Source organism: Staurois parvus, unplaced genomic scaffold (genome assembly GCF_062004578.1).
Source record: "Staurois parvus isolate SC_StPar_1 unplaced genomic scaffold, SC_StPar_1.0 ptg000611l, whole genome shotgun sequence".
Taxonomy (NCBI): domain Eukaryota; kingdom Metazoa; phylum Chordata; class Amphibia; order Anura; family Ranidae; genus Staurois; species Staurois parvus.
In genome coordinates, this window is record NW_028318407.1 from 432,613 (window position 1) to 454,808 (window position 22,196).

At 47.9% G+C, this 22,196-nt stretch overlaps 1 protein-coding gene across 1 annotated transcript in view; it reads right to left on the reverse strand.

Annotated features, from left to right (window-relative positions):
• Positions 1-22,196, reverse strand: part of LOC149449593 (cytosolic phospholipase A2 gamma-like) — a 109,543-nt gene that overhangs the window by 4,242 nt on the left and 83,105 nt on the right. The window contains exons 10-11 of the mRNA XM_089693044.1: positions 13,620-13,715; positions 1,016-1,173 (exon numbers count right to left, since the gene is read on the reverse strand). Coding sequence (XP_089549170.1) covers positions 1,016-1,173; positions 13,620-13,715 — 254 coding nt within the window. The remainder of the gene's footprint in view (positions 1-1,015; positions 1,174-13,619; positions 13,716-22,196) is intronic.

Genomic DNA, 22,196 nt, shown 5'->3' on the forward strand with positions numbered 1-22,196 from the left:
CCCTATTGCCCGGGGGCCCCATGAGTTGTCAGTCTGCCCATGGGTACCGCTTTCAAATCCATTCCAGGATCTAGAATGTATGAGGGGATTGTACACTTTTTTTAATCAGTGCTTTAGCATGTGCTACAGAAAATGACAATAACAAAGAAAAAAAAAAAATACAAATGGAAATATATGAAACTGCTAAAAAAAAACAAAAAAAAAAAAAAAACAACACACAAATCCCTCCCAAAAAAGGTCTCCCAAAATACAAAGCAGACCTTCGGATGGGTCTGACTTTCTTTTAAATAAGCCGGCAATGAAATGTAATTTACTGGCAATTTTAGAACTTTTTTCCTTTATGATGTACAAAAAGTGCTGCTGCAGTGCTGACATTTACAGAGACGTCCCTTCACAGGCGGGATTAGGACACCCCCAGGCATGTTACTTAAAAAGGAGGAGTAAAAACCCAAAAAAAAAACAAAAAAAAAAAACCCCAAAAAACCCCCAAAAAAACACACCATCTAATTAAATGTCTGTTCCTGGCTGAACGAAATTTTTACAACTTTTTTTTGCATTGGTACATGTTCCCCAGGGCAGTGCCCACCTCCCATGCTAGTTTTTTTTCCCCCTAACACCGCCTAGCCTATTAGCACATAAAACTTGGCATTTTTAGCATGGCTTCCATTGATTTCAGTGGGGTTAGAGCAGGGGTGGACTGACAACTCATGGGGCCCCCGGGCAATAGAGGATCATGGGGCCCCTGTGCCCTTGCCTAAACTCAAAAAAAAACTATGAAAAAAGGTACCAGGGGCATCTCATGGGGCCCCCTACTGACCCCGGGCGGTGCCCGAGTTTCCAAATGGTCAGTCCGCCCCTGGGTTAGAGTTCGGCATCCAAAAGATCTTTGAAGTTCTCCAAACAACTCTTCAACCAAACCCAGGGAAGTTCTGATCATCCCTAATTATTGCATCACCTTTGTGTTTTATATAGGTGGGTGGTGAGTTGAATCGGAATGACCATGAAATTTGATTACCTCGAATGGATCTCCTTGACTGAAGTCAAAAGACAAAATCAGATCTACTTTGCGATTAGGAGGCAACACTAACGGGTACGGAGTATTAATTTCCAGCCCGGCATCCACCAGAGAGATCTGCTTTTTATTAAAGAGGTCGGAGCCTTCCGTGAGTTCATCTACAAAATAAATGAAAAATATTAAAAAAACACAAAATAAAATCCTAACATTCCAGGTGCAGGCTATTGGTTTATCAGTTTTTTGGAAGAAAAAAAAAAATATAAAATAAAGAAGCTGGCAATGAATGACAGACTAGAACAGTGGTCGGCAAGCCGCGGCTCGCGAGCCACATGCGGCTCTTTACACATTTTAATGCGGCTCTTCTGTGTGCCGGGCGCCGGCTCCCCTCCCTCCTCTCAGGCGGCCGAGGACTCTGCAGCTAGCCCAGCAATGATTGGCCAGTCTCGCTGCCACTCACATCCTGATAGCTAGTGATTGGCTGTCAGGATGTGTGTAGGCGGGGCAGCGTGACGAACCTGAGGGGAGCTAGGCTCCTCTCACAGTCCGCCCTGAAGACCGGAACGGCGCGGGAACACGGCGAGAGGAACGCACGGAGCAAAGGTAAGTGAATTGACACAGGGGGGACTTGGCTTACTACTTCAATATGGGGGGTGAATTACTATATGGGGGTGAATTACTATATGGGGATGAATTACTATAGGGGGGATGAATTACTATATGGGGGATGAATTACTATAGGGGGGGATGAATTACTATATGGGGTATGAATTACTATAAAAACTTATTGAAACTAAAAACAGTGTACCATCCTATGTATTTTCAGTTTTAAAAATGTGGCTCTCAAAATAAATTTCAAATCGTGGTTTTGGCGAGATTTGGCTCAGTTGAAAAAAAAAGGTTGCCCACCACTGGACTAGAAATTTAAAAACTATCAACTATCCTTTTAGATTTGTAAATGTCACTTTTCCTAGGAAAAAAAAAAAAAAAACCACCACAACATACCAGACCCTTAACCCAACCATGCAGCCAGGCTTATAAAGGGAAGCAGGGGGACAAACATGTTCCCTTCCTAAACCATATCTGGCCACAAGCCCTAAACATGTAGCATACCATGTCAGGGGAACCCCCCCCTCAGCCCGGCAAAGCACCTTGTCCCCATGTTGAGTACAAGGGCCTCTTTCCCACAACCCTGGTCCACTAGTTGTAGGGATCTGTGGGTGGGGGGGATTTATCTTTTATAGGGGCCCCACAAATACCACCTCATGTGATTGAGTATTGGGTGCATAGAACCCCTACCTATTCACAAAAAAAAAAAAAAAAAAAAAAAAGACAACCTACAAATAAATTCCCTTATCAAATAAAAAATCCCCCCCCAAGTTGTAAATCTATCGTCAATCACAATACCTGCCATCTTACCAAAATTAACCAGATGCACGGAACCAATCCTGATGGTACGGCTTGCCAAATGACAGCAGCCCGAGCCCTCAGCTACATGAGGAAGGGTCAGGGAGAGTGGTCACATAATGGACCAAATATTTGCTCAATTCCAGTGGCCAAAATATGGCCATCTGTCATATCAGTGATGTCACCGCTATCCCCGCCCCTTTACTTACATGGTTGGAGATTCCTGGCCTGTAAGTGGTCCTGATGGTGACATTAATGGTTAAGGAAGTATCCACAGAAACAGCTGACAGTTGGAAGCGGTTATATATAGAAGCGATCTAAATATTGCTTCTATATATGATGCTCCTGATGAAAATTTGGCCACGGACAAACATTTTGATGTTTTGTATGAACAGCCAAAGTTTGGTCCGAACCGTTTGCTCAGCCCTATTTCATAGTTATGATCAGGAGTGGGCAGGACGTGTCCACCTGGGTTCAGCTTCTCATGTGCATTCCCACTTCTTAGGTTGCTAAATGCACCAACAAGGTGAGGTTTCTTCTGGAGGTCCTTTGGACAGAGGACTTCTCTAACTATCAATGGTATACCTCAGGTGGTGCTTTTCATGGTGCTGTAATGGTTTGGTGGTCAGAGCTGTGTCTACATTTTCCACTTCTGTTTAGGTGTGCTTTTTTTCATACCTTTCCTTTCCTGAGGTTTGTTTGAGATGGGTTTCAATCTCCAGCATTGATTAGCATGGGCTTGCCATTGGTATTTTGCTGAATGTGGTGTACTGTAGCATTGAAGAGGGCTTTGCAGATGTGCAGTGCCCAGAGATTATCTGGCAGCCAAATTGGAAGTAGCTGCTAATGGTTTACCCAAGAAGGCCACCGTAGGGAAGCCATGCATGTGTGGAGGAAAAGATGCTCTGCAGGCGCAGCAGTGCTCTGAACAGAGAGGGGAATAGGTTTTCCTTGGCTCCCCATTTAAAAGAAGTCTTGTAATCAGAGGCGCAGCTTGCTCCAGATTACACCTATTTCCTGAATCCTTGCCTGTGTGACTTTCAAGTAGGGGGAACTTTTTTTTTTTTTTTTTATTGGAAGTTGCACTCTGTTCTCCAGTTTTGTTATTTTTTTGCTCTTCGCTATACGTTTTGATGCTTTTGTAGACTCTGACATGGCAAAACGATCTTTCCACCACATGAACCTCCACATGCTCAGGTAGGGACTGACATAATGGCAAGTAAGAAGAGGATAGCAAATTATTATAGTTTTCATGAACATGGCCTATTTAAAATTTGTTACAGCCTGGCCTGCTCTAGTTCTCTCTAGAAAGTCTTAAAGAGCATCTGCACATCATGGTAAAGAGGACAGTATCTTGTCCAGCCATAGCAGATCCTGTTCCAGATACAGAAAGAACACATTGGCAGAGATAGTCCTCCACCCCTGAGCACTCTCAGCAATCAAGAGGTAAGAAATACCGAGACTCTGATGCAGATCCTTTGGTAGATAGGCCCGAGACGGTTTCTAGGACCTGTTTAGAAACAGACTGAATGAACACGTCACATGCCTCTCGAATCAAGTCCGTTAACAAAGCCATTCCAAAATGTTCAAGACATACAGTACTTCCAGCACCTAGTTCAGGGCATCTCAGTCAAACCCCTCCCTCTTACTATGGAAGCTCTAGGCATTTCTCAGAAGACATTAACTTTGGTACAGAGGGTCCATTTGTCCAAAATGTCTACCCTTGCTCCACAGTCAGAACAGGACTTTTCAGGCTTTGAATTTGAAGGTGGATAGTGGAAGGGTCCAGGGCCCCTACCCACAGTTTTCTTTAATGATGGAAAATGAATGATTTCACTCATGAAGAATGGCAGAAGGGATATAAGAGGTCAGCTATGAGTAATTGTTTGCTGTATACTGTAGCAGAAGAGGCGGATTCCTCTGGATAAATCCCTGGTGGTGGATGCCCTGGTCAGACGGATCAGAAATGTTACGCTCCCAATAGAGGATGAACCATCCTTTCATAGATCCACGTCAATCCTCCTATCCAGAATGTCCTGAAAGTTCCACACCAGATGGCAGAAAATGCCTGTAAACCAGCTATTGTGTTTAATTCTGTAGCAGGTGCTATGAGGGCGTGGACACAGAATTTGGAAGCTGCCATCTTCCAGGATCTTCTGAAGGATCAAGTCCATGGTGACTTAGAGGAGCTCAATCTTTTGGTGGATTTAAAGGGAGAGGCAGTGGTAGATATTAAGTCAGCCTCCAGAGTGATGCTACAATTGGTGATGGTGAAGAGGGCATTGCGGCTTAGGCCTTGGTTGGTAGACCCATCCTAAAAAGCAAAGTTGCTGTGAATTGCCTTTTGTTGGCAAGTTTCTCTTAAGCCAGAAGTTGGATGTAGCAATTTACAGTGTGGTAGAGGGGAAGTCGGGCCTACTTCCACAGGACAAAATGTCAAGGCACCAGTGGGTTTGCCTAGCACGAGCTCCCAGTATCAATTCTGAGAGACCACAAAATGATAAAAAAAAACCCACAGACAGGCAGGCTAGATTTGTAAAGACAGAGGCAACGTTAACCACAGTTCCATCAGACTCAGAAGTCTTTTTAATGGCTGGCCATCTCACCAAGTAGGCAGTAGGAGCTAGGCTGGCCAAATTTGCACATATCTGAACAACCCATTGTCAGGATCTTTGGGGACCTGCCACCCATTCCGGTTGTCCCTCCAGAGCATTCATTAACCCCTACCAAGATAGCTCAATCCAGTCAAAAGAGGGATATCCTTCAAATGGTACATCAGTGCTCTGTGGCTGCAATAGTGCCGGCGCTCTGTTTGCACAGGTCAACAGGATTTTACTCTGCTTTGTTTCTCATACAGAAGACAAGAGACTAAAGGCCTGTGAAAGACCTAAAGAAATTCAAAAAAGTTTCATTTGAGTAGAAATGTTCACACTCAAATCTTTAAATACAATCATCCAAGCAATCCAGCTAGGGGATTGAATGGTTTTGGTGAATCTACAAAACCATCACTTCCACTTCATATCTCATTCCGGAGATTTCTACGGTTCGCTGAAGGAAAAGAACATTTTCAGTATGTTCACCCTTCAGCCTTTACAAAAAGTGTTGATCTCAGTTCTGGCTCAGCTCAGGGAACAGGACCTTTAGGTCCATCACTACTTGGATGACATCTGGTTGGTGTCAAGATCTGAACAATATGGAGTCAGATCATCATATTCTTATATCAAGAGTTCCTCTAATGGTTTATCTGTTCTTGAATTCTTCTGGTATTGTATAATCTTGTTGTTAGGACTAGAGATGAGCGAAGTATTCAAAAATTCGATTCGACGAATTCGTGGACAATATTCGATTCGAGTCGAATATATTCGCTGTGAATTTAACTTAAAAAAGGGTGTTTCTAGGCTTCAGAGAGACTTAATATTAGTGCAGAACACTGTACCTTTAATTTAAATGCCCTTGGAGTCTGCTGGGGAAGAGAAATAGTACTGTCAGTCAGTATGACATGCAGATGAGTGCCGTCGATCTTAGAATCACCGCACACTTCACTCATTTGGCCAGTCACGGGGCCAAAACCAGTGTTTGGAGCCACAGTGTGGCGGTGGAGGCAGCAGCAATGGGAGGCCATACAGCAACCTATGACAAAATGGAAACCAGCAGGAGTGTGAGGAGACCTCAAAGTGGCACATGGCAGAGTGGGAGCAATGGGAGGCGGTACAGGGACCCATGTCACACTGTGGACCCAGCAGCAGCGTGACCAGGCGGTACGGAGGTCCATGGCAGATTACAGGCCTGGCAGCAGCAATGGGAGGCCCGTAATCTGTCAGCACCCTATGACAAAAAATGGAACACACCAGCAGTGTGTGAGGAGACCTGAAAGTGGCACATGGCAGAGTGTGGCAATGGAGACAGCAGCAATGGGAGGCCGTACAGGGACCCATGAGAGACTCTGGACTTGGCAGCAGCATGAGGAGGCGGTATAGGGGCCCATGGCAGATTAGGGGCCTGGCAGCAGCTATGGGAGGCCCGTAATCTGCCAGCACCCTATGTCAAAAAATTGAACACACCAGCAGTGTGAGGAGACCTGAAAGTGGCACATGTTTGGGGCATGATTCATGGCGGATTTAGTCAGTTGTGTCAGGAACTGGTGGTTTGAAATCCAGACTAATCCACGCCTGATTCATTTTCACAAACGTGAGTCTCTCCACACTTTGGGTGGACAGTCGTGTCCTCCGCGGAGTTGCAATACCTCCTGCCGCACTAAACACGCGCTCCGATGCCACGCTACTGGCCGGGCATGACAGCCTTTCAAGGGCAAATTCAGCTAGTTGGGGCCAAAGGTCAAGTTTCGTTGCCCAGTAGTCAAGGGGATTGTCTACCTCGGTTGGCAGGGTGCTGTCCAAGTAGGCCTAAGCCTGTTTGAGGTCCTGCTCCAGGTCCACCTGCTGCTGCTGCGGCTGGTTAGTAGTTTCCTCACTGCGCTGGTGAAGAAAGCTACTCATCATCGACTGCAGACTGAGGCAGCTGCTGCTGGTGGAGCTGCCACTGCTCCTACCACCCCACCCCTCCCCTGCTGCCATGGCAGCGGAACACGAGCGCACAGGGCCCACAGTGTCTGAGGATGGACGTTGGCGCAGACAGGCAGAGACCAGCTGACTACATAGGTGGTTTTTATAGTACGTTATTTTGGCCTCCCTCTCAGCAGGTGTGAAAAAGGCCACCATTTTGGAACGGTAGCGAGGGTCCAACAAGGTGGACAGCCAAAAGTCATCCCTCTGTCTGATGGTTATTATTCGGCTGTCGGTATGCAAGCAAGCGAGCATGCTATGGGCCATTTGTGCCAAGGAATGCGAGGGACTCCCTGCCTCCATCTCCACAGCATACTGCCACGGTGCGTCTGGGTCCTCTGTCTCCTCCTCCTCCTCTACCAGATGCTCCTGCTCCTCCACTCCTGTCCGCTGAGTGGAAAAACCACCCATTTCACTCAATAATTCCTGAGCACCAATGTTCTCCTCTACCTCCTCCTCTTCTTCCTGTCCTGCCCCCACAGGGGTCATGTGGCGTTGAGATCTGTGCGCCACGTCTACCGCACCCTGACCAGCCATTGTTAACAGCATTTGTTCCAGGACGTGCAACAGAGGAATGACGTCGTTCATCCCATAGTCCTGCCGACTCACGAATAGCGTGGCCTCCTCAAAGGGCCTGAGCAAGCGGCAGGTGTCACGCATGAGCTGCCAATGGCTGACATCTAAGTTACACAGGGGAGTACCTTTATCCGCTTTTAACATCAGGAAATCTGTGATGGCCTTTTGCTGTTCGTAAAGGCGGTCTAACATATGTAGGGTTGAATTCCACCTTGTTGCAACGAATTTTTTGACATAGGGTGCTGGCAGATTACGGGCCTGGCAGCAGCAATGGGAGGCCCGTAATCTGCCAGCACCCTATGTCAAAAAATTCAACACACCAGCAGTGTGTGAGGAGACCTGAAAGTGGCACATGGCAGAGTGTGGCGATGGAGACAGCAGCAATGGGAGGCCGTACAGGGACCCATGAGAGACTCTGGACCTGGCAGCAGCATGAGGAGGCGGTATAGGGGCCCATGGCAGATTAGGGGCCTGGCAGCAGCTATGGGAGGCCCGTAATCTGCCAGCACCCTATGTCAAAAAATGGAACACACCAGCAGTGTGAGGAGACCTGAAAGTGGCACATGTTTGAGGCATGATTCATGGCGGATTTAGTCAGTTGTGTCAGGAACTGGTGGTTTGAAATCCAGACTAATCCACGCCCGATTCATTTTCACAAACGTGAGTCTCTCCACACTTTGGGTGGACAGTCGTGTCCTCCGCGGAGTTACAATACCTCCTGCCGCACTAAACACGCGCTCCGATGCCATGCTACTGGCCGGGCATGACAGCCTTTCAAGGGCAAATTCAGCTAGTTGGGGCCAAAGGTCAAGTTTCGTTGCCCAGTAGTCAAGGGGATTGTCTACCTCGGTTGGCAGGGTGCTGTCCAAGTAGGCCCAAGCCTGTTTGAGGTCCTGCTCCAGGTCCACCTGATGCTGCTGCTGCTGCTGGTTAGTAGTTTCCTCACTGCGCTGGTGAAGAAAGCTACTCATCATCGACTGCAGACTGAGGCAGCCGCTGCTGGTGGAGCTGCCACTGCTCCTACCACCCCACCCCTCCCCTGCTGCCATGGCAGCGGAACGCGAGCGCACAGGGCCCACAGTGTCTGAGGATGGACGTTGGCGCACAAAGGCAGAGACCAACTGACTACATAGGTGGTTTTTATAGTACGTTATTTTGGCCTCCCTCTCAGCAGGTGTGAAAAAGGCCACCATTTTTGAACGGTAGCGAGGGTCCAACAAGGTGGACAGCCAAAAGTCATCCCTCTGTCTGATGGTTATTATTCGGCTGTCGCTACGCAAGCAACCGAGCATGCTATGGGCCATTTGTGCCAAGGAATGCGAGGGACTCCCTGCCTCCATCTCCACAGCATACTGCCACGGTGCGTCTGGGTCCTCTGTCTCCTCCTCCTCCTCCTCTACCAGATGCTCCTGCTCCTCCACTCCTGTCCGCTGAGTGGAAAAACCACCCATTTCACTCAATAATTCCTGAGCACAAATGTCCTCCTCTACCTCCTCCTCTTCTTCCTGTCCTGCCCCCACAGGGGTCATGTGGCGTTGAGATCTGTGCGCCACGTCTACCGCACCCTGACCAGCTATTGTTAACAGCATTTGTTCCAGGACGTGCAACAGAGGAATGACGTCGTTCATCCCATAGTCCTGCCGACTCACGAATAGCGTGGCCTCCTCAAAGGGCCTGAGCAAGCGGCAGGTGTCACGCATGAGCTGCCAATGGCGGACATCGAAGTTACACAGGGGAGTACCTTTATCCGCTTGTAACATCAGGAAATCGGTGATGGCCTTTCGCTGCTCGTAAAGGCGGTCTAACATGTGTAGGGTTGAATTCCACCTTGTTGCAACGTCGCAGATCAGGCGATGCTGTGGAATTCCGTTCTGCCGCTGCAGCTCAAGGAGGGTGTGCTTTGCGGTGTAGGAATGGCTGAAATGCATGCAAAGTTTACGTGACATTTTAAGGATGTCTTGCAGTGGGATGGTGGATTTTAGGAACCGCTTGACAACCAGATTGAACACGTGAGCCATGCATGGCACAACCTTCCTTGACGCAGAGCAGACACCATGTTCTTTCCGTTGTCGGTCAACATGGTTCCGATTTTCAGTTTGCGCGGAGACAGCCATCTGTCAATTTCTCTGTTCATTACACTCAGAAGTTCCTCCCCTGTGTGACTACGTTCGCCAAGGCATACCAGGTGCAGCACAGCGTGACACCGTTGCGCCCTGCACATGTGATATGCCGGTCGGGTAATGGGACTTGGCACGGGGGTGGCGGCTGAGGACACGGCGGAAGAAGAGGTGGTAGAGGCGGACATCTTTTGTGGACCAAGGACATGCAAACGTGGAGGCAAGAGCGGCGTGACCTGTCCAAGTTGCTGGTGCGGCTGTGACGGCACCACATTCACCCAGTGGGCCGTAAATGACATGTACTGTCCCTGACCGTAGTTACAGCTCCACACGTCGGCGCAGCCGTGCACTTTGGCAGAGACCGACATGCTCAAAGACGGGCCCACCATCTCTTCTACATGTGAATGCAGGGCTGGCACTGCCTTTTGGGCAAAGAAATGACGGCTTGGCACTCTCCACCGCGGCGCGGCACAAGCCATCATTTCTCGGAAAGGTGCTGAGTCCACCAGTTGGAAAGGGAGGGACTGCAGCACCAGCAACTTGGACAGGAGGACGTTCAGCTTTTGCACCGTCGGGTGCGTGCTCGCAAACTGTTGTCTCTTGGATACGGATTCCAAGAAAGACTGCTGACGGAATCCGTGAAGAGGAGTAGCAGGAGAAGGAGCATCTGAACGAGCGGAAGATGCCAACGAGCGACAACTCCCCTCAGCAGAGGTGTTGGAGCCTTGACTGGCTGATGGAGGGCGATTGACGTCGGGTGACGGAGCAAGTAACGGAGCGGGTGATGGAGCGGGGGCTGGGGCGGGCAGAACCGCCGTATCTTTATCACGGTTTTCCCAGGCCACCAAATGGCGACGCTGCATATGCTGCCGCAACGCTGTAGTCCCAACATGGGCCCCCTGGCCACGCTTGACTTTCTGGCCACATAGTCGACATACGGCTACGTTTACTTCCTCGGGCGGCTTGACGAAAAATTGCCACACAGCCAGTGAGGAGTATCGGGGGCAAAGTTTCCTACTCGGCGGACTGCTGCTTCCTCCGTGCACACCGGCACCACTACTGGCCGTGGTGGTAGGCTGCAGTGGAGCTGGTGCTCTACTCCGTGGCCGTTTGCCTCCATTGACACTGCTGCGACCCTGCTGCCTCCTGGGCAACCCATCGACTGTTTTGCTCGCTGCCAAGCTGGCACCCTCTTCTCCTGATGATGCGGAAGCAATAGCCTGATGACGACAAGGCTGCCAAGTGCGATCAACCTCCTCATCATCAAGTAGGGTCTCCGCCTCACTACTAGCCCCCTCGGCTGCGTCTGGGTCAGGAGACAGACCTGTCTCTAGACTGGCTACCGAGCCACTCTCCTCGCCACTACTTCTTCGCCTGGCTGCTGAAAAGGCGGATGTCTCCCCCCGTTCCTGACCGCCCTCTGTTAGCTCTTCCTCACTGTACAGTGGGGCTGAGCCCACAGTATGCGATACTTCGCTTGGTGAGGGAACACCAAAGGACAGGGGCAGGTAGAGGACACGTGATTTCAGTGGGCTTGGTCCCGGGCCATGCCAACTAACGGTTGTGTCCGACGTACCCACCGACCGTTGGCTGTAGGTGTCAGAGGTGACCTGGGAAGAGGAAGACGACCGAGCCAACCAATCGATGACGGCAGGGTTGTCGGTGGAGACACGACTGCTGGATGACACCGGGAGCACTGGCCTCTGGCTGCGAATAGTGCTGCCTCGACCCCTTCCTCTGCTGCCACGTCTGCTTGCTCCTAAAACATTGCCTCCTCTGCCACTCCTCTGCATGTTGTCTGACATACGCTTTAATTAAACGATTCTGTGTCCCTCAGTAACAGTTCTGTGTCTGGCCCTCAGTAACAGTTCTGTGTCTGGCCCTCAGTAACAGTTCTGTCTGTGGCCCTCAGTAACAGTTCTGTCTGTGGCCCTCAGTAACAGTTCTGTCTGTGGCCCTCAGTAACAGTTCTGTCTGTGGCCCTCAGTAACAGTTCTGTCTGTGGCCCTCAGTAACAGTTCTGTCTGTGGCCCTCAGTAACAGTTCTGTCTGTGGCCCTCAGTAACAGTTCTGTCTGTGGCCCTCAGTAACAGTTCTGTCTGTGGCCCTCAGTAACAGTTCTGTCTGTGGCCCTCAGTAACAGTTCTGTCTGTGGCCCTCAGTAACAGTTCTGTCTGTGGCCCTCAGTAACAGTTCTGTCTGTGGCCCTCAGTAACAGTTCTGTCTGTGGCCCTCAGTAACAGTTCTGTCTGTGGCCCTCAGTAACAGTTCTGTCTGTGGCCCTCAGTAACAGTTCTGTCTGTGGCCCTCAGTAACAGTTCTGTCTGTGGCCCTCAGTAACAGTTCTGTCTGTGGCCCTCAGTAACAGTTCTGTCTGTGGCCCTCAGTAACAGTTCTGTGGCCCTAACGTTTCTGTGGCCCTAAGTAACAGTTCTGTGGCCCTCAGTAACAATTCTGTGTCTGTCCCTGAGTAACAATTCTGTGGCCCTAACTAACGTTTCTGTGGCCCTAAGTAACAATTCTCTGGCACTCAGTAACAATTCTGTGTCCCTGAGTAATGCTTCTCTGTCCCTAAGTAACGTTTCTCTGTCCCCAAGTATCGTTTCTGTGGCCCTAACTCTGTCCCTAATACATAGCGGTCTGCCTCTCTTGAATGACTGGAGGCAAATGAAGAATTCTAAAATGGCCGCTATTTATAGCTCGACCATTACACAATGCTGGCTGGCTGGCTGCTGATTGGCTAATGCGATCACGTCATTAAGGAATGCATTATGGGTCAGCGCGCCTTGTCTGCGCGCCTTCCCAGACATCCCCGCTCCGTCGCCGCACATGTCCGCCGCCATTTTAGGAAAAATTTTGATTCGCGCGTCCGAAGTAGGCTATTTTTCGGATTCGGAAAAATTTTCCAATATTCGACTCGAATTCCACTTCGCCTACTTCGATTCGCTCATCTCTAGTTAGGACATCTGTGGACGGTTAACTCAGTTAAAATAGAGGAGCTTTGGCTGGACAGTGAACATCAAGAAGAGCCAGTTGAAGCCAATCCCACAGAGTATCTATCTAGGGGCTCAGTTTGAAACCCAGGTGGCTACCATTACAAATTTCAACAGAAGTTACCAGTAATTAAGAAGAGTTTCCATATGGGTAATTTCGTAATTGGTAATGAGTCTCCAGGGGATGATGTCATTGTGTATGATGCTACCCTGGTCTCATCAGAATCTACTCACAGATGCACAAAAGTCTCTGGTGGGGAGTACAACAGTAGACCCTCATTCAGTCCCATCCACTAGGTTTATTACCCTGGACCACTGTTACTACCGAAGCCAGCGCCACAGGTTGGGAAGTCACCTACAACCATCTCAAAGTGCAAGGCAAGGATGGTGGGTGTCCAATGTTCTAGAAGTCTAAGCGTCATTTATGGCACTAGCTGTGTTGTCGCCTCACATTCAGGGTTGTCCAGTGACCCCAAGCATGGACAACACAACAGCAGTGTCATACATTCAAAGGCAAAGTGGGACCCACAGTGGAGCCTCACTCAGGGAAGTAGAACCTAGCTATGGCCAAACAACATTTGCAGGACTTATGGGCAGCATATCTTCCGGGTGCACAAACCTTTCTGGGTGCTTCCCAGATCCCAGTGAATGATTCCTTAAGCAAGGATTCTGTCAAGATCACCTGGACTTAGGTTCAATTGTGGAAGGTACTGTTTGCACCCAAATCCAACCACAAAACTCGCAAGGTTCCTCTTGGTATCCTCACCCACTAGCATAGGGAGTGGACGCTCTCACTCACCCTTGGGCTTGTTACCTGGGATACGATTTCCCCCCACTGCCGTGGATTATGAAGTTCTTGATTAGGCTTGTATAGGCTTACAGAGATAACAATCTTGTCCTAAAGAGAGTTTGATTTAGAGAAGGTTTGTTACAATGTCACACAGATGCTCACGTTTGCATTTGTAGAGGAAATTGTTGGTCGTTCCCCATTTCCACTCCAAACAACAAGATGCGATGTTCTTCAACACTTTTGCAATATCACAGCCATCTAAAGAAGAGAAATATGTTGAAGTGACATGTGACTGTTGTCAGGCAAGAGAAAAGGTCGGCGGTATCAACAAGTGATCTACATGTATATGTCCCCCCCAAAATAATTTACTGGGATGCGCCATCTTTTCCCACACTTGTACAATGGAGATCATGTCCAATGTTTGAAGAAGTTGGAAAGGACACCGAACCCATAAAAGGTCAACTTATTGGTATTGCCATCCTAAAGTATGTATAGTACATAAGGGGGGGGGATATGATCTCCATGTATAATACATAAGGGGGGGATATGATCTCCATGTATAATACATAAGGGGGGGATATGATCTCCATGTATAATACATAAGGGGGGGATATGATCTCCATGTATAATACATAAGGGGGGGATATGATCTCCATGTATAATACATAAGGGGGGGATATGATCTCCATGTATAATACATAAGGGGGGATATGATCTCCATGTATAATACATAAGGGGGGGATATGATCTCCATGTATAATACATAAGGGGGGGATATGATCTCCATGTATAATACATAAGGGGGGGATATGATCTCCATGTATAATACATAAGGGGGGGATATGATCTCCATGTATAATACACAAGGGGGGGATATGATCTCCATGTATAATACACAAGGGGGGGATATGATCTCCATGTATAATACACAAGGGGGGGATATGATCTCCATGTATAATACACAAGGGGGGGATATGATCTCCATGTATAATACACAAGGGGGGGATATGATCTCCATGTATAATACATAAGGGGGGACATGATCTCCATGTATAATACATAAGGGGGGACATGATCTCCATGTATAATACATAAGGGGGGACATGATCTCCATGTATAATACATAAGGGGGGATATGATCTCCATGTATAATACATAAAGGGGGGGATATGATCTCCATGTATAATACATAAGGGGGGACACGATCTCCATGTATAATACATAAGGGGGGGATACGATCTCCATGTATTATACATAAGGGGGGGGATACGATCTCCATGTATAATACATAAGGGGGGGGATATGATCTCCATGTATAATACATAAGGGGGGGGATATGATCTCCATGTATAATACATAAGGGGGGGGATATGATCTCCATGTATAATACATAAGGGGGGATATGATCTCCATGTATAATACATAAGGGGGGATATGATCTCCATGTATAATACATAAGGGGGATATGATCTCCATGTATAATACATAAAGGGGGATATGATCTCCATGTATAATACATAAGGGGGGATATGATCTCCATGTATAATACATAAGGGGGGATATGATCTCCATGTATAATACATAAGGGGGGATATGATCACCATGTATAATACATAAGGGGGGATATGATCTCCATGTATAATATATAAGGGGGATATGATCTCCATGTATAAACACATTGGTGGCCCACATAATGAATGCGGTGTAGAGTTCTTCACTTTAAAAAGGTCAGATAAGGGGGCCTCTTTACGTCTGGAACAAAATAAATGTAATCTCCAAACACGGAAAGGTTTCTTCACAGTGAGAGCGGTGAGAATGTGGAATAGACTCCCTCAAGAGTTGGTTGTGGTCAGCTCAGTGGATTGCTGTAGGAAAGTCCTGGATTCTTTACTAGATGCACAGAACATAACATTTAGGAGGTAATAACACCAGGAGTCATTGATCGAGGGAATATATTCGATTGTCTCCTGGGAGGATTATGGAGGATTTAATTTTCTCCCCACTGGGAGTCAGTTGGACCCCGTGCTTTATACTGTTTTTTTCTTTTAATCATTTGCATTAATTGCAGCTAAAGATATGTGCATATGGAGGTTTTGCATGAATTTTTTTTCTATGGATTAAATAGCTGGACTTGTGCCTCTTTTTTCAGCCTATGTAACTATATAGTGTGTGTGCGCATGCGTGCTAGTGTTTGTGTGTAACCACTAAATATATAGACTTGAAAAATATATTAGTACAGAGTTTGTGCGCCTTTTCATTCTACATTCTGTACCTTGACAAAGCTCTGCCCTTTAGCTTGTACGCTTTTTAAAATGGTAAGCTCTTGGGATCAGGGCCCTCCTGACCCTCTGGTATTGAATTGTTTGGTCACGGTCTCCATTTGCTGGATATTGTAAAGACTTCTGCGAGTCGTTGGTGCTATATGCATCCTGTATAATAGGATTTGTTTTGAGGGGTTTTAATAAATTCACGCCAAAAGCATGTTACCTGTTTGAGACCGATTGGTCCGTCAGCAAAAAAAACTGTCCGTGGTACAAGCACACACACTACTGTATGTAGGGATTACATGGCTGTCCTGGAGAGCGATTGGAGATCCTGGCTGTAGATCTCATCCATGGCATTGGATTAGATGTAATAAAGGTTAAGCCAGGTCATTTAGGAATTGCTGTGTTATTTTTGGATAGAACACGGAAACATCAGTACCACCTCATGTTATACAGTCGGATCCCCCGCATTACATACCTTGTATATATTCAGACCAGGATTTTGCTGGGGGCGCTAGAAATTAAAACAAGATGTCAGTGTCACCCCAGATAGAACATGTATGGAAGAATAATCAGAAAATTTTCTGCATAAATGTTTCTGAATAGATGGAACATTTATCAAATGTCACATGAAGAATGATGTAATGTTGGGGGTGTGGTCTGGCCACAAAACGTGAATGGCCACCTAATCTTGGAGCTCCGTCCGGGATCAGCACTTTCCAGCAACCTCCAAGTCTTTATGGCAGTAAGGCAAGCCGGATTCCAGATTTCCTAGTACCAGTAAACCAGTGCGGACTTGTACTTGTGGTCATCCATGAGCAAAGGGGCAATATTATGTGCAAGTGACAGACCGGCACAATACATCTATCAATTACCGTGTGCATTTGGCGCCCATTCGCCCTTTTAAAACTGGTCTGTCACTAAGGGACAAGCTGAAGACCATTCAGCAACTGCTCAGTGATCTGCTGCACCTGCTTACCTGTGCATGACCCGGCTTGCCTTTGAACTTCACTTCTGTTCCAACTCTGTTTACCTGACTACTCTGACCTCAGCCTGTTTATTGGACTTGTCTTCGCCGGCTGATTCTTTACTGGTTATTACTGACCTTGGCCTACTTCTTTACCCTTCTCCGCCAGCCGATTTAGTCCCTCGTTGCCCTGTTGCATGTTTGCCCGTCTCCTGCTCTGGTGGCAAGCTGCTCCTACATCCTGTTCCAAGAACTGCGATGACCAGCTCCACCCACCTATGGAGTGGACATTACCAGCCAGCTACTATGGCACTCATGCCATTCCGTGCCCTCACACCCTCCATGTCCACCTTCGGAATATTGTGGAGGTTTCCTCTTCCACCTCCTGTCCAACATTCCTGGTCTTCACCAGGTACGCGATAATGGCCCTCTCACAGCGGTGCTCCTGGCAGCAGTGAGGAGAAAGGGCACAACTGCTCACCACCAACCTGACCTTGTACAACCCAAGAAGGCAACAGATTTGTCCCCCGCCTCCGGCAGGCAAGAAGCACAAGATTGCAGAGAGGAGAGAAGGTGCACTCTGCGCTTATGACATCCATCCTCCTTCTACACCTGAGAGCTCCACTTCAGACCCAAAAATGGAGCCCAAGACTATACAGAAGAGACCTGCAACCTCTCCTACAGCATCTCTTTCCAAGGGCTCTGGGAGATCAAAACAAACAACCAACATCCACCTCAAAATAACCACCAAAAAAAAAAAAAAAAAAAAAAAAAAAAAAAAAAAAAAAACCACCACACCACACCCGTCTCCCTGGAAGGAGCAGATGCACTCACTGCTTTTAGCACATACCTGTACATTCTCACTGTTCTAAGGACAGGAAGTGGTTAAGTTCCAGTAAACTGACAGGAGCGTTGATATCAGGGCCATGGCTGCAGCCATGATCCCGATTACACGATTGTTAGAAAAAAAAAAAAAAAAAAAAAAAAAAAGAAGTCAAGTTAAAGTGATTAAGTGGCTATACAGCCACCCAATCACTTTTGCAATTGACAAAAGGGGGCCCACCGCCCGCTGCTTTTACCAGGCTCTCCTGTCCCATCGGGGAGCCTGGTACTGAGGTGACTTGTCACATTGGATGCACTAGACCGAGGAACTTCCATTGTTCCTCCCTCTGTGTGACATTAGAAACTGGAAGCAATTAGGATTTAGTCACTTCCTGTCAGGAAGCATCGCGACCCATGGGTCTACACATGCGTAGGTGTCTGCCGAGATGTATAGGTGGCAGGGCACTAGGACCCAGGCGCACCCATCGTCTGGACAGTACTAGGCAGGCACTGGGACCCAGGCTACGCCTGGCAGGTGCAGGGCGGGCTATTTAAACTAGCTCTGCACAGACACTTGTTGCCGAATGGTCTTTGTATCCTGTTACCCGTGTGTGAGTATTTCTGATCTGGATTGTTTTGACCTTGTTGCCTTCTCCAGTCCTGACCCCTTGGCTTGCCTGACTCTGCTCCTGGATATTCCCGTTTAGATCTGACCTCCTGGTATTGACCCTGCGTGTGACCCGACTATCCTTTGCCTACCGTTTTGTACCTTACTGATCCGCTAGTTACCGACCCGGCCTGCATGACTCTGATTTAGCTCATCCATCCACCCCACAGGGATCACTAGGCTCCCTTACATCAGACTCCTAGCTCTCTGGAGCCCCTGTCAGACTCCTCTATCCCTGTTGGAGATACCTGGTAGTTGCGACCTGGTACCGGAGTGCTCCAAGTCCATTCCCACCATCAGGGGCCCTGGTGAACAAGTGCTCCGGTGCTTAGACTCCGCACTCTAGGGAGGCTCTACCGGGGGACTGATAGAGGTGCTGTCAGGCGGTCTGTTACACTTCCTGTTTTAGTTTGTAAAGTAGCCAAATTGATCTCTGCTTTATTGGCTGCTTTGGAAGGCAGAAGTGAGAACTTGGGTCTAATAGACCCCAGGTGGCTCCATAAAGGAGGACCTCTGATAGCCATTACAAGAGAACATCCCCTGTGATAGCATGTGCTAATACATTAAAATTAATTTAAACAGTGTAAAAAAATAATTTAGCAAATTAATGCAGATTTTTAAATGTATGGGAGAAATGTCAGAATTGTCCCGGGCTGGAAGTGGTTCAGGATCTACAGGCCGACCTGTGCAAAGATGTCTCTACCCCAAGATTAAACACATGGAGGGAAGGACTGATACAGCTGAACATAAAATGTTGCATAGAACGATATGATGGGCTTTCAGGCACACAACTACTGTCAGGATCTAGATTTGAACCCGGGACATCTGCTTTGTCTGGCAGTAAGTCTCATCACCAGGGGCGGACTGATCATTTGGAAACTCGGGCACTGCCCAAGGTCAGTAGGGGGCCCCACGAGATGCCCCTGGTACCTTTTTCATAGGCTTTTTTGAGTTTGGCCAAGGACACAGGGGCCCCATGAGTTGTCAGTCCGCCCCTGCTCGTCACTGAGCCACCCGAGATGCTGAACAGCACACTGCCTGATCCATTGGACAATCTTGCCTTTTGCTGAACCTTGAACTCTTCCCCAAGAACTTCCTGATCCAAGTCATGTCTCTGTACTTCCCATTTGCCCAATTATTGTGCCTTCTCCAGCCAATATCTCGCTCTGCTCTCTCCTGCTGCTATCCATACTTTTGCTACCGCTCGTTACCGACCTCAGACTCGTTCCTTGCCTACGCTTCTGCCCGATCCCAACCCACAACCACTTGTCTCTGACCTTCAGCTTGTTTATGGGCTACGCTTCGGTTTGATCCTTACCGGCTTTATTTGTTACTAGCTTGCTCATCTTACACGTACGCAAACCGAGAACGTCCCACGTGTGCGGTATCACTGCGAACGTCAGGTCATAGGCAGTACTTCAGGCACCTAATCCTCTGTAAATCTAAAGTGGTCACCTGTAAAAGGCTTTTAAAGCGTCGCCTATGGATAGTAAAATGTATGTCATTTGTCACAGGTGCGTGCAGTTTTAGAGTTGGTATCTATTCAGCTTATCTTTTATATTGTACCAAAAGTTGGCTTAAGAATTGTGTTTTTTTGTATTAAAATGTAAAAAAACACACCTCTTTCGGCCTCAGACTCCGCTCTCTCCTGGTTCTCCTCCCTATTGCAGTGCTCCTTTAGTGTTACCTATAACTCTGCCACCTCCTCTTCACTCCCTCTCTCCGTAGGGGTCCCTCAAGGTTCTGTCCTCGGGCCCCTTCTCTTCTCCATCTACACCTCCTCCATTGGTCACTTGATAAACTCCCACGCCTTCAATTACCATCTCTATCCTGATGAGACACAAATCTGTCTGCCCCTCACCTCAACCCCTTCAGTTTCCACCCACATCGCTAGCCTACTAAGAGACATATTGGCATGGATGTCACTCCATGTCTCCAAACTCAATCTTTCCAAAACTGAGCTCTTAGTATCCCCCCCCTACCTGTGCCCCCTCCCCACTGACTTCACCATAAACATCGCTAACACCATCCTCAGTCCCTCCCCTCATGCCAGGGTACTAGGTGTAATCCTGTCCTTTCAGCCCCAGATCCAATCGCTGACAAACTCATTTAGACTTCACCTCCACAACATCTCCAAGATACGGCCATTCCTAACCCCGGAAACCACTAAGCTACTTATTCACTCCCTTGTTATCTCATGTCTTGACTATTGTAACTCCCTCCTCATTGGCCTACCTCATCACAGGCTATCCCCTCTTCAGTCTATCATGAATGCTGCTGCCAGACTCATCCACCTTACTAACCGGTCTGTATCTGCCACCCCTCTCTGCCAATCCCTCCACTGGCCTCCATTCAGTGTCCTCCACCCCTCTCTGTCAATCCCTCCACTGGCCTCCATTCAGTGTCCTCCACCCCTCTCTGCCAATCCCTCCACTGGCCTCCATTCAGTGTTCTCCACCCCTCTCTGCCAATCCCTCCACTGGCCTCCATTCAGTGTCCTCCACCCCTATCTGCCAATCCCTCCACTCAGTGTCCTCCACACCTCTTCAAACCCCTCCATTCAGTGTCCTCTACCCCTCTCTTCCAACCCCTCCACTAAACATCAATGACATGACAGTAAAAAGTCAGACTGCAGACATGATACAAGAGATGTTCAAAGACTATGAAGTAATTGCTTTAAACAGGGAAATAGGGAAACACAGATTAGTACCTGAACATGCCCCAAGGGCCACACACACAAAAAACAAAAAAACAAAAAGGGAGGGCTTCATGTGGCCCCGGAAGCACACGTTGGGTACCAGGGCCCTAGACTGTTCCAATATTTGAGATATTCTACTCCCTTCTGCTCCAGGCAGGAGCCTACATACAGGGGTCATGATTGTGACCTGGCCCCAGGGAGCCTGTGCAGCCTGCCTGTACACATAGAAGGGGCAGTGGGGGTGGTGGCTTGTAGTGGAACCCATCCCACCTGCATCTCCTTTACCTCCCAGACATTCAGTGAATGCAAAATGGAGGGCATTTGTCACTCCACATGCCACCCCTGCCTCATCCCCATTTCTGTTCTGCTGCCCTGGGGCCCCACCTTTCTCTCACTGACTGCTGTGGGGGATACTGACAGAATGGAGACTGGGGAAGGGGCTGGTAAATGTTCCATTTAGCGACCCCTTCCTTGTCCTAATATCGGTACCCACTACTGGGTACCTGGCTACATTACTTTTTGGCATGTGTTTATTATTTAGTTTGTGAATGGAGGGGAAGTCTCTGTATAGAGCTATTCCTATCCATTCATTCTGTGCTGCTCATTCTGCAGAGATGGAATTGAGGGCTGTGTCCTCAATCTCCTTTCTCTGTCTTAAAGATGAATCAGAGGTCTGACCAGATCCCTAATATTTCAATATTTTTTGTAAAAAAATAAAATTAAATACAAAAACTACTGATACCAGTGGCAAAACCATATAATAAAAAAGGGTCCCACAACTGGAGTAAAGGGCCCTAGAATCAATTGGAAGGGCCGGGGCGGACCACTTCATGTTTTTTTGCACTGGGGCCCTGAAGGTTCTTGTTACGCCTCATAACATTTTATACACTACAAAAACACAAACATGCCAAAGTGGTCTCCCGCTACTGAATTTTATGCTACTCTATACTAATGAACAAATAAAAAAAAAAAAATTATGAAGTTTTCTATGCAGACGTGGGAACAGAATCTTTTGCAAACTTTTCATCCTTTGAATTTGTTACGGTAATTTGTGTAGCTTTGCTCTGTCAAACTTGTGTAACACATTGCCACATTGGGAATCCTTTCAAAACTAGCACACCAGTAATATCACACCACCTTCTGCCATTCAAAAGTCTTCCCTACTTCCTTCTCAGCATGTTGGTGGCACCCACTGGAAAGCTTTTCCGGATTTGGTGGACTCTCCCCAAACTTTCTCCTTTCTGGGTTGATGTTCTCTTTCCTATCCTTAGGTGATGAACTTTACAATCCAGCCAGATCCAGATCTCTCCCTAATATTACC